This window comes from Falco biarmicus, chromosome 4 (assembly GCF_023638135.1).
Source record: "Falco biarmicus isolate bFalBia1 chromosome 4, bFalBia1.pri, whole genome shotgun sequence".
Lineage (NCBI taxonomy): Eukaryota > Metazoa > Chordata > Aves > Falconiformes > Falconidae > Falco > Falco biarmicus.
Genome location: NC_079291.1, coordinates 110292553 through 110305536, shown reverse-complemented (window position 1 = coordinate 110305536; position 12984 = coordinate 110292553). Strand labels below are relative to the sequence as shown.

Sequence of the window (12984 nt, the reverse complement as noted above, 5' to 3'; positions counted from 1 at the left end):
GGAGGGCTCTGCAGCCTTCGCAGGAATTGCGGAGCAGCTCACCGGTTCCTGGGTGGAGGTATTTCCGTGTCACAAAACCACTAATATAACTGGCACCCTGATGAGCCTTTCTCTGCAAAAAACCAAACCGAGCGGGGAGCGTGCTTGCCTTCTGACCCCCGCTGCCCAGATCAGCGGGGGGATGGGAGCACACGGAGCAGAGAAGCTGGCCGCCTTCCGATGTGTCTGCTTAGCAGGTAAAGCAGACGGTTCAGGGCTGTCAGTTGGCTTCTTTCGCTTTTGTCTTTGAGTCACCTCATGGTGTATTTTTAAAAGTGTTTGTCGTGCTGCTCGGTGCGTTTGTAAGGGTTACAATCTATGGGCTTTGTTTTCAAAAATTAAAGCGGGCTAGACAAAGTGGACTATCGGTCTGAACTTTGGTTTTCTTGCTTTTTGCCAGCTCAAATCATACCATAAAGTCTATTTAAAGTTTTTGGGTTTTGTATTTATTTTCCACATCCTTGACCCTGACTGGTGAGCTGGACATTTATGTTTGCCTTGGCAAGCTCCAAGCTGCTCATCTAGGGCAGGATGAAAACTTTTTTTTTCTTTTGTAAACAAACTGTTCCTTCAGTATTTTCCATAAGGATTTCCACCACCATTTTGCAGCGCTTCTAGGAATTGAGAAAATCTTGCCATTCTGAGTTTTCATTTTACACAGCTTGTAGCACTGCATAGAAATGTTTGATTTTCTATGTTTTCTGAGGTTGAATTTTGAAGAGCTTTTTTCAGAATGTTTTCAAATTCCAGAAATACTACATTTTGTCTTGAAGAGGTTTATTAAAGCAACAGGTCAGCGTTCATTGTTGCTTGTCTAGAAATGGGGTTGTTTGTATTTTTTATTTGTCTAACCGTGAACAACTGTGCAACTGTGAACACTGCCCCATTGTACTAGACACTGTATATATGTAAAATACCACTTTGTGCCCTGAAGAATTTATGGTCTAAATAACATCTGGCGTTCTGTACTTCTGTGGATATATTTTAGTTGTCAGGATGTAAAATGAGAGAATAACTTAGGTCACTTTATGCCGACACACAAATTGTTGGGGAACAAATAAATTGAATTTTGTTTCCCACAGGAACAAAGGGCTGGTGCTGCTCCTTTGTGTTAGGGGTCTGGCGGCGAGGGGCTCACCGGTTTGAGTGCTGTGTGCCCTGCAAGTGGCATTCTTGTTCTCCTAATCAAAAAAGGCTTGTCACAGTACTCCAGCAGTGTTGCTGCTAACTTAGGCAAGTTTGAAATGCTCCAAGTCAGAGAGGAAATTTTATATAGTATAGAATTTATAGTATGATAATATTAAATTCCATTCAGAGCTAGGTACCCATGTTTAGTCCTCATCCCAAGCTACTGCAAGCCCTGCCAAGTGGAAGGAGGGTATTTGCCATAAACCTAAAAAAATAATCAGGAGAAGTCTTTTAAGAATACCCATGCTTTCTGGAAGAAAAGCTTGTAGTATATATTCAGAATATGTTTTCCCCTCACCCCAAATAGTTCTGCCTGCAAGTCCCTATATTTCCTTTACATCATGTGTTCTGCTCCCTGGTAACCGGTATGAATTTATAACACTCACCTTAGCGTGTTCACAAGGATACCAGATTTCGTGGTACTCTGTGAAAATACTTTTTTGCCCCAATCTATAATCACTTACTGAACAAGGGCAAGTAGCAAAGTGTAAGTACAATTATATTGTACTGCAGAAGAAAAATCAACGTGGTTTTTAATGTTATTTCAACAATGGGAAAATACGAACATCATATGACTTCTTATCTTTATGCTGCTGTTCTTGAGATCTAAAATTAGACTACAAAATGAAGTATTGGAGAACAATTAGTTCTTTATGAATGACTTGAAAATTTTCTGCAATTTTAATGAAGTATGCTATTTATTATAAGTTTTTATCTACATTAAGTATGTGCCAGTGAGTCAGCAAACCAAAACAAAAAGTCTAGTTTTAGGTCTGCTGCTCACTCTAAATGATAATAAATAGTAAGTAACCAAACTGAAAGGTCAGGAACAAATGCTGAAAAGTGTACGTTAAAAAATGCCCCCAGAGTTAGAAATAATGAATGGTGTGTAGGTTGTTAACAGAAGAGAAAAATTCTGAATTTTATATAAAGCTCCACTGGTGTTAGTCAATAGTCCATAAAATGTTATTTATTCTTCCTTTTAAATAGTAATACTGATTTTATAAAGGTATATTAAAAGTATATTGAAACTCCACAAGCTAAATTTCCACTTCCTTTTTTTTGTTGCAGATCTGGGACATGAGTGATGATGAAACAGTTTGAGATCGGCGGGATAAGGTGGAAGATGACCTGCTTTGGACGGCAGCACTGCCTTTGATCCCTTCCTTGACAAGTTAATGATTGCTTACCCGTGCTGACTGCTACAAATACAAACAAATATAATCCACAGTTTGACACTAATACCTTCACATTAAAAGCAGTATGTTATGGATATAACTCTCCACATGTTCATTTTTATTATGTAAATAACTAAAGCAATGTGGTTATGTTTAAACCTTTTCTTTTTTTTTTTTTTTTTTTTTTTTTTTTTTTTTTTTTTAGTTTCTGAATATGGCTTACATGTAAAATACGCTGCCTAAGTAAGCTGTGGTGTTTTATTCGCCCCAGTTTTTATTTTGCTTGTCCAAGGACGTGTCCAAGCAGCATGTCTAAATGTCTTTTTTCATCTTTCCCAGATTTGTGCCCCTTTAGTTGGAATTTATTGTTAAGATGGAGAACATTCTGCTATCGGGAATTAAATCCTTAAAAGAAAGCAGGAGTAGGTAAGAACCTACACCTACTGCCTACACCACGTTGCTTGCTGTTTCTAGGTACATGTTTATAGTACAACTGATAGTTCTTGCCTGTGTCAATGGAGGTGTTATTCTCTGTAAAGGTCTCATAATTTCATGCTATGGGAAAAAATGTGGTTTGACTTATTTTTACACAGGAAAGACCAAAATGCATTGGTATCATGATTAGGAGCCCCTGAAGTTCAGAGCAGGCTGTTACATAGTAAAAATTGCTTTGTGGGGGTAGGTGATTGATAAAGTCAAACCTTGTCGAGAAATGCTTAACTGAAATGAGAAATCGGTTCTCTAGCTCCGCTATTCTTGGATGCTCTCACCCAGTACTTTACGGGTGTTTTAAAAAAAAAAAAAAAGAGCAATTAGGGTTTTCATTTTGGTTGGGTTTTAAGTTTTTCAATTTTTGCAGCATCAGGAATGGCTTCAGAGATTATAGCTGAGCACAAACAGTGGTTAGGAAATCCTTGAGTTGAAAAGATAACTTGAGAAAAAAGGACTTGTAAAAGGTCAAAGTACATTACTTTAAAGTTGAAAGTGAATATTGTTTTTTATCTTGGCATAGGTTTTAGAAGTCTATTTGCAATCCCTTTTAGAGCTGTATATTGTGGGGATTATGGACTAACTCACTCAGAAAACATGCAAATCACTTTATCTGTCAAGCAGTCTTTATTTCCTGTAAGTATTACGAAAATTAGTGGGTCAATCCAATTATTTTAGTTTCTTCCTTAACATAAGCCCTGAATATTCGGTGCAGATAATTTCCCAGCTTTTCTTATGCCACATCAGAAGTTTTGTCAGGTCAAATTTCCCTAAAAACTTACGATACCTGCAACTCCCATGTTCCAGTCATAAAGGAGCTTTATGGAGAGATGCTGAGGTTTGCGTCAAGTGTCTAAAATAGCTATTGTTTCTATTTATTTTAACTATGATATTCGTTATATTTATGTGATTTCTTAAGTAGCCTTAAGGGAATGTCTTGTTTAGCTAACTTCATTGTAATATAAAAATATATATGAATGAAATGTATATTTTTGGAAGACTAGTAATCGCAGGAAACTGCTCTTTTGGTGGTCAGGCAGTGAACAATAAGATCGATAACGTGCCATGTCCATTTTAAAGCAGTTTGTTGATGTACATAATTAGTTATGAGCTCAAATGACTTCCATTTTGTTAGCCTTGAATGAGTACGAGGGCGGTTTAAAGGGAGCGATCGACATTTTTATCCTTTGGAGTTGCTAACCATAGAGAGTGAAAGTCTCTTTTGCATTTTTTTGGTTATCTAAAACTTGAAAACTAGAAATCTTTCTGAAATCTGGTAAATTGTTTTAAATATCTAAAAGTATCCTGTTAAAGTCACATTGTAGCTTTGCATTGGCGGTATCTAACTGTAGACGTGTACAAGATCGAAAGGTTCAAAACTCAGGGTTAATACAACGTTTCCTTACCTCTGTAATTTCAGTAACGTACAGCTCTCTCAGGCTGAGCTGTTTCCTGTACATATGCTTCCCAGATGTCTCTGATGTTCAGAAACACTTCAGTTTGACTTGGAATAACTTCCGTTGTCTAACTATACTGTTGTTTTCTTTCTCCTTGCGGACAAGCGTTGTTCTTGTTTTGCTTTTACTCAATTTCTTGGCATTTCACTGAGAGAGAAATCCTGAGAAGCCATTCAAATGAATGAATGAGTGCACGTTCAAATACTATTAGCAGATAAGCACATTTATTTACGGGCTTGTGTGCACTTCATGGCAGGATTTCAGCACAGTCCTCAGCTCCAGTTATTGCCGTTTAATGGAAGAAGCTAAACTTTACCTTGCTTCATGAAGGAGGTAGCATTTAAATTTTATTTGTGCTGCCATGACCTCCTAGGCATCAGTGAAGAGCCCAAACTCATACTTCTGATGCAGAACCCAACAGCTACCATGGCTTTTCAGGTAAACCACATCTGTTGGGAAGAGGGAGCGAACAGCCTCAGAGAAACCTGCTCCTCTTGCCAGAAATGCAGTAGCCTTCTGTGGGAGTGGGGGCGTGGGACTGTATCTCACAGAAGGCAACTGTGACACCTTCGCATCACATCTGGGGACATTTAATAAAGACCACAGATCTCAACGGAGAGCTGCTGACATCCTTTTTGTGCTTGAGTATTATAGAAACTCATGGATTGGGAGCCTCTGTTTTCCTTTCACACTTCTGCTGACTAGAATTTTTCTTCAGTGTCATCCCTTCAGTGTGTTTGCTGGCTGAATTCTAGAATGTGTTATGGAGTGGTACCACATTCATGGAAGGGAGGTACTTGAGATTCTGTATGAAAGTTTTCTTCTTTAAAACACCCCCTTGCTTTTATCCTTGCTTTCACAGTCTACTGTTAAGTCCTCTTCACCTGTGTCATAGTCTGTTGATTAGGAATAAATTTTGCCTAGGACATGCCCTTTACACGGTGTGTAATTAATTGTCTCAGCACCGTTACAGCCAGCAGAGTCACGGCCAGTAGGTGGTTCAGCTCACATGAGAATCTGTTCTGTGAAACATGGGGCTAATTTGAGTCTTCAGACTTCAACATAGGGCTCTGTGAGGGAGAAAGGGCACAAATTTGAAAATTACACTTAGATCCATGAAGAAAGACTCACGATGGCCCAAGCAGGTTGGTCGAGAAAATCACCAAGGAATGCAACCGTAGGATGTACATTCCTAGGAAGCTGATGACTCTCAAGAACTACAGAGAGATTCTGCTTCAGTAGAAATCAGCACAAGTTACTTTGCCACTTCAAAGAAAACTGTAGAGTTTGCTCCAGCCCTTAACATTGTAGAGCTTGAGCCTGGAAAAATTCTTCTCCCTTCCCTGTGTTCTGTCTGGCTTTGGTATTGTGTCCTCAGAGAAGTCCAGTGACATGAACTAAAATTTCATTTTTGTTGTCTTTGATACTCTTATTCCACTTCCTGTGAAATGTTCTTTCTAATTCTGTTTCTTTGTATAAGATTTGGCTGCTCACCTTAAATATATTCAACAGAACTATTAGCAAAATTGAATAATTTCCCCATACTTTTCTTTTTTCTTTTAACTTCTCACTTGTGCTCTCATGGAAAACTCTTACTGAATTGGGTTTTATGTATTTCTGAACTTTTCGCTAGGCACTGTAGAGTCACGTCACAGCACTTGTTTTTCCGTCTTACTGAACGAATTCCTTCTGAATGTACGTTAACTAGTCCAAATGGAATTGCTAATAGAATCATAGAATCGCTGCGGTTGGAACAGACCCTTAAGATCATCGAGTCCAACTGTAGACCTAACACTGCCAAGTCCACCACTAGCTACTCCATCGTTGCACTCCTCTGGAATAGTGCTGGGCCACGAACAGCTCACCCAGCTCCCAACTTTCCGCGGAGTTTTCCTCCTCTTTTCCTAGCCAAATCGTAGACCCAGTGAGAGTGCCGGGATGTGACTGAGAACAGACTTTGGCATGCAGGGCTCTCATTAGTGCCATAATGTGGGAACAGGTCACTAACCTGATACCAGCGTTTGGGCTGTTGATCAACAAACTCTGCCTGTTTCCTACAGCATCATTAAGAGCTGTGACGGAATCCATGTGGGTATTTTTATGTAGCTTCTCTTTATAACCATCTCTTAAGAGTTCAAGGAAAGCCTAACTCTGTAGTCTTACGGGAATAGGAAGGATAGCTTGCATTCTTTCAAAAGTAAGAGATGTTGCCAGCTAACATGTAGTCACAACCTTTCTTGTCCTGCTGCCGGGTGCTGTGCGGTGCCGGTCCCACCAGTGCTGGACGGGGCAGACAGCCGTTCTCATGCTCTCCATCCAGTCACCTTTGTGCTGTCATGTTGCACCAAGAGTGCACAGAAGCTGAAGAGAACATAAACAGCTAGATGGTGGCATTTCTCCTTGCCAATTTTCCAAATTTTTATACCAAATTTGTTAGGGTGTTGGTTGGGTTTTTTTAATACTAATGCAGTACTTTCCTTAGAAACAAATAAGCACTTGTACTCCAAAGAGAGCCATTAACGAAATACTTGCAACGTGGTAAACTTTAGCAGACTTCCTAAGAAACATACTCTGGAAGACATCCCAAGCCTGTTACCATATTTTTTTCTGAATCTTTTGACATGACTTCATTAATTCCTTTTATTCCCCTTTCTTTTTTTTTTTTTTTTTTTAATAAAAAGTTCCATGCAGATGATGTGCTCATGCATATCCTGCCAAAGTGAAACTTTCATTCAAGAGGGTCTTGTGCACCTTCTCTCTTGTAGAGCACCTGGATTAACTGTTTTAAAAGACAGAAATACCACGCTAGAAGGACTTTGGACTGTCCCAGTCTGGCCCTGTGTCAATTCCTAACCTATGACACCTACCTACCTGGCCCATTTCGGTTCCAGCTCTTTCCCTTGCAGCTGCCTGGACCGTCTCCAGAACCCTGACGGTGTTTAAAAGTACTGTGACAACACGCAGGTCATGCTTTAGGTTTGAAGTTAATCTAGACATTTCCTTTCTATTACCACTTCAGCTATCCAGTGTCAGAATTTCTGAAAAGTTCTTTTTTTTATTTTTTATCAGTGCAGCACTTGACAGGTTTTGATATAAAAAGCCCTAACAAGTTGTTGACAGTGTTTTCTTTCTCATTTCACTGTTATTGACATACTTTTGTCTGCTACCGCTGACACTATCGTGACTCTTCATAGGGCAGGGGCTGACGAACGGACGGACCATGGGACCCCTTGCTTTGTGGCAGCGCTACTCCTAGGTTGACCCAGAGAGGTGAATGCTCCTTGCTTTTTTTCTTAACTTTTCGTTTAATTCCTCAGCTGTACAATGTATGGAAATTGGATCTGTGTACTTGGCAAAGAATATCTATGGTTTTCGTTCCCTGGGTCAAAGAAACTGGTCTGTTGCTCCAACCTGTTGTTTTGCTGGCGTGTTGTTGACTGTTGGTTGAAGTCGCGTAGTGTTAACCGGAATGGGCTGGGGCTCATTTGGAGCCGCTTTTCTCTTAAGTCCGGTAGCTGAAATTCAGCAATCCGTATTCTTCCACCAGCCAACAACTAGAGATTTGTCCAGGTTGTAGTATCGTCTTCGGAATGAGTCACTTGAGGATTATTTTAACCTGGCCAAGGAACTTGGCACTGCAAAAGGGAAACTGAAGCTACTCCCAGAAGAATTAATAGCCATAAGCTTGGGTAGCAATGCTGTTAAGTACCTTAAGGTATTCTGTATCTTAGGGCAGCAGTTTTTTCACCTAATTTCCCAGTTCAGATGATCTCACCCCAGGATAAGGATGCAGTTGAGCACTCCAACCGTATATAATTTCAAGTTCTAATTATTTCCTTCAATAATTGACAATATTATCTGCCTGTTGTGACTTAACGTAGCATGTGTTCAAATCCGGTGGAATTACGTTGTAGGACACTCTGAAAAGCTCTTGCCGGGATGTTGCAGATGAAGTGGCATGGTCTCTTTCTGCTTAACCAGGCCTGTTCTCCTTTGCCATTGTAGCTTCTTGCCGCTTCCTTGGGCTTGAGGATAAAAATGGGCGATCAGGAGTTCTAAAAACAAGCATGTTAAGTTTCCTGGCTGGCATGGAGTACGCACTTATCCTTTCCATCTACTATAGCAGCCTAAATGCCTGTTTCCTCTTGTTCTTTGAATAGATGTTTATATAGGACATTGATATAAAGCACAATGGACTTTGCCTCTGGAACTGAAGGTCACATGCACACGTGCATTTCATTTTAAATGCTAAAAATTTCAAATTGCTTCTTAACAAAATATTTTCATAAGCTAACAGGAAAAGACAGAAGCATAGATACAGTGTTGTACCACTGCAAATCAAAAGCACAATTCTTTAAAACTTAGTCTTTGTACCTTTCCCATGCATTTACTTTCTGTTCTTGCATCTGTGACTGTGGATTGCTACTTCACTAGTCTTTGATTATCCAAAAATTCAGGCTTGTGTGTAACTTTAGGCACCGGGGTATTTGGTTTCTGTGAGATCTCTGCAGAATGATTCATTGCTTGATTTGTTAGTGAAATATCTTATGCACTAGGTAAATAAGAAAGGAGAGACATTACTCTGGTTACATTCGTCTGGAAGAGGTCAGTAGTGTTTTCCTGTTTCTCCTTTGGTCTGATGTGTGCACCCTCTGAAGAGCCTGGAGTTGATGCATCCCTGTGAGGCAGTGCTGCAGAAGTCTGGTGCATTTGAAATGCAAGCGAGCGTCTCATTTCTGGAATGATTTTACTTTCTAAATCAAAACCAGTATGGGCTGAAACTGCACAAAGGAAGGCTGCTAAAATTGTTTCCACATCATGTCAATAGGCTGGGAAGAAAGGCAAGAGCCATGGAGGTTTGAAGTCTGGCCCACTCCGAGTGCATTTAAAATCTACGTTTTAACAACTAGTAAATTGGTGTCCTTTTTCCTTCCCCTCACTCTTTTTTCTCTTCTTGTGAATATCCCCTTCGCACCCCCAGTGCTCGGTGCCTCCCTGGTAAGCGAGGGATGTGGATGACCACCCAAATTAATTTCCAGTAACAGACTTGTTTCAAATTAGTGTAAGAAGCAAGGAAACGATAAAGTAGGTATGATTTTGCTTGCGGGTTTTGCTTTGTCTTGAAGCGTCTTTATTTTGATTCCATGCTTCAGAGCCTGACTTTTATACAGTGATCCTGTAGGTGTTGCCGCTTCCTCAGGAACCAGTGACTCAAGCGATGTATAAATGAAATGACATCACCGGCAACTCTTGTTTGAATTGCCTGTTTCCTAAAGAGGGACTGTGGGGTTTTCTTTTAATACTTGCAGCTTTGTTTTGTTTTGTCTTGGGTTTTTTTCAGGGGGGAGGGGAAGAGGGGTTGTAACGGTCTAAGGCAGCCTTGCCGTGATGAGTAACCACACTGCATGTGTTTTAGCCTTTGGAGACATTGAAATCACCGATATTGAAGTTTACTTAAGACAGGAGATCCACGTTTCTGTGCAAGCTATTTATGAATGAAATAACTGTAATTAGGCCTTAGTTGAGGTTCTTTTGTTATAAAGCGTTCTTAAATCGCTCCTGAGCTGGGGAGGGAGGGGGGTGGGAGGTGGAGGGGAAAGAAAAGATCTGAGCACAATTTTCCATTATTATTTTGGAAGTAATGCAAACAAAAGAAACGTGTGTTCTTACTACTGTGCCAGTCTAATGGATCTCCATCGTGGCTCTCAATAGGGATCAGCAGATTCTTGGTTCAGTGTTTCCTTCCCTGCAACTGATACTTTGCAGTGATAACGCTGGATAAATACACGGTCGAAACGGGAGGAGCCGGAGCAAAGTGCTGCTTTGGAGCATCCCCCAGGGCAGCAGGGCAGTGGTTGCAGCAGGTGGGCAGGGGTAGGGGGGCAGGCAGCTGCAGCATCCGCATTTCTTTCTTGGACAAAACCCCCAGTGATGTCACAGCAGGAGCTGGTGCTTGAGCTGGTGTTAAAAGTAATGTCAGGAATTCTGGCCATCAAAGGAATGTGGCAAGTCGGATGTCTGTCTAGGTCATTTATTCCTAGTGTTCACGGACAGGCTGTAAAAGCGTTGCACTTTACTCATTATTGTCATGAGCAAAGGATCACTGGCATTTTGTTTAAATAGTAGCAGTTTTGGAACGCTACAGAAATACAGCACCGCGGAGACTTTAGATAGGTCCGTTGGGCTGTGGCGTGATTGCGCAGGTTCTCACAGAGCCGGCAGTGCCGTTGTGGGTGCACTTTAAAGGAAAACTTAAAAGTCCTTGTATTCAGGGAGGTGGTGTCAGTGACTGCCATAGGTAGTGGTCTGTCTTCTATTTATGTGAACCTCTGTCAAACTTCAGCACTGTTAAGAACCACGTGATCAAAAATTATTTTTCAGATGGCACACTAAACCAAAGTCCTAAAAAAAAAGATTCTCTATCTCTTTTTTTTTTTTTTTTTATTTATTTCAGCCTTCCTAAAGTTGCTGTTCAGCTTCCTTTGGATCCTTTGTTTTCTAGATTACCCTTGTGCTGGGGTCATGCATGCTTTTACCGAAAAACTCTTACTCAGGTTCCACCCAGTGGCTGTGAGAGCACCAGTTGTATATTGTTACTGGAACTAAGTTGGGAATGCTTTAAGGTGATACGTGACATAAATATAATAACACTGCACGTATTTGGTCACACAGATACAAAGACAGTTTTCCCCTAATTAAAACGTTTACTGTTGTATGTCTCTTGCATGCAGTTAGACACTATCTGTGATTTTGTCTAGGGCAGTAGTTAGGAATGAGTGAGCTATACATACTCTGCCCCACAAGCCCTGCAGGGCAGCAGCTGATGTGTAGCATGTAGCTAGATCATCCTCACCAGCTGCCTGATACACTCACATGCTAGGGCTCTCAGAAATCCTGGGGTAAGACAGTTCATTTACTTGCTAACTATACTTTGTGGAATAGGAATTCAGTAGTGTTTAGCAGTCAGATATTACAAACTTAGGATAGGCTGCTTTGTAACCACACTGATTTGCAAGGGAGAAACAGGGAGCAAGTCAGCTGGTGGGTGTACGGCGTTTCCCTGTTGCTGGAGGAATTATAGTTTCATTTCCAACAATGATGATATCTGTTACTTAATGTAGCTTCCTGTTGTTAGCATTTGGAAATGTCATTAAGAGATTCTGATAGATAACATCAAGATGTCCAATGCTTAAGAGTCAGCTAGGAACAGAGAGTAACAACATACCTGGTGATCTGAGATACTGGAACAGAATGGAAAAAAATGTGATTTAAATGTCACTTGAATGTCAGGAGGGGCTGACATTCATTGCATGAGGATATGCAGCAGAATGTTGTTTCAGAACATGACAAATTGCTGTTTTTAAATTAGTGTGTTGCTGTGGTTGTAGGCGGTTGTGGCTTCAGAAATTTCCTAAGCCATAATGTTATGTTCCAGCTTTCGCAGTTTGGAGATTAATTAGTTACGATGATTTTTAAAAACACTGCTGATATAAAGCAACTTTGTCCTCTCCGTAATAGTCATAGGCAGGGGAAGATGGGCTGAGGCAGAACACAGGGGCTCTGCCACAGGCCTCTGGCGAAGCCAAAGAGAGTCGCGTCACCTCCGCCTGCCACCCACTGCCCCAGCTCACTCGGCAGAGGCTCGTTTGCTGAGTAAGTGCCTAGTAGCAAGGCCGATCCCAACCGAGTCAGCCAGGCAATAGAATCGGTACTAGAGATTGTACAGGACTATCCGACCTCTACCACTGTCTGTTAATGCCTTTCAACGTGATCGGTTCGGGCAAGTTGTTCAGAAGTGGTTAGTGACCGCCACTGGCCTCGAGTTTTGGATGCCCAGCTCGGGATGTTCTAAGCCAAACTTTGATGATGTGTTAAACTGGGTTCCGGAATTCTAAAAGGAGTCTGATTTCAAATGTAAAGACAATCTTACATTAAGCATGTATTTTAAAAACGTTATGTATGTAAAAAAGGATTAAATAAATCTGTTGTTAACTTTTAAGTGCTTGCCATTTCAGTTTTACTTTTTCTAGCATGTGTGTACTGGAAGATCTGCCTACCAGGACGAGCATTAGGTTTTGTGCAACAAATCAGCTAAAATACCAGAGTCACCAAAGAGCTGTGTTTTTCTTGTGGAATGAAATACAGAAAAGGAAAAAGTTAATTGAGTGCACTTTTTTTTAAAACGAGTTTCTGGTTTTGAGGCTTGTGTTGTTTTTTTACCAGTCCGACTGCTAGAAGCTTAACTCTTTGTTGCACAGTACGTGCGTGCTGCTCCCGAACGGACTCGGATCCACATTTGCCTGGGTTCTTAGCACGGCTGGGATTCAGGGCAATGTAACTTAGCAATCCAGGCTCAGAGTGCTAGGAATAGCAGTTGTGTTCTCCAAGGCCTGCACTGCCATTTAAAGTTTCTGTCCCCTAGAATTAAAGGTTTGGATTCATTTACAAAACAAAGGTGTGCATTGACTTTGGTAATGGAACAGAAGAATCAAGAAGCAGGTAAGAATTGCACTTGTTCGGGGGTTTTAATTTTCTGATTTGACAAACATTTCTTGATTCGTTCTGACCATATGTTGTAAATTTACTCCAGAGGAGAAAACCCACCATTTCTTGTCCATTTCCCGAGTGAAATA

The 12984-nt window shown here is 40.8% G+C and overlaps 1 protein-coding gene across 6 annotated transcripts in view; it reads left to right on the top strand.

Annotated features, from left to right (window-relative positions):
• Positions 1-12350, top strand: part of ATG7 (autophagy related 7) — a 122542-nt gene extending 110192 nt beyond the window's left edge. For 3 of the 6 annotated variants that reach the window (XM_056335744.1, XM_056335746.1, XM_056335743.1), the window contains one exon: positions 2299-12350. In XM_056335744.1, coding sequence (XP_056191719.1) covers positions 2299-2331 — 33 coding nt within the window. In that variant the 3' untranslated portion in view covers positions 2332-12350. The remainder of the gene's footprint in view (positions 1-2298) is intronic. The other 3 variants (XR_008821421.1, XR_008821420.1, XR_008821419.1) reach the window with 3 other exon arrangements.
• Positions 12351-12984: the final 634 nt, after the last annotated feature.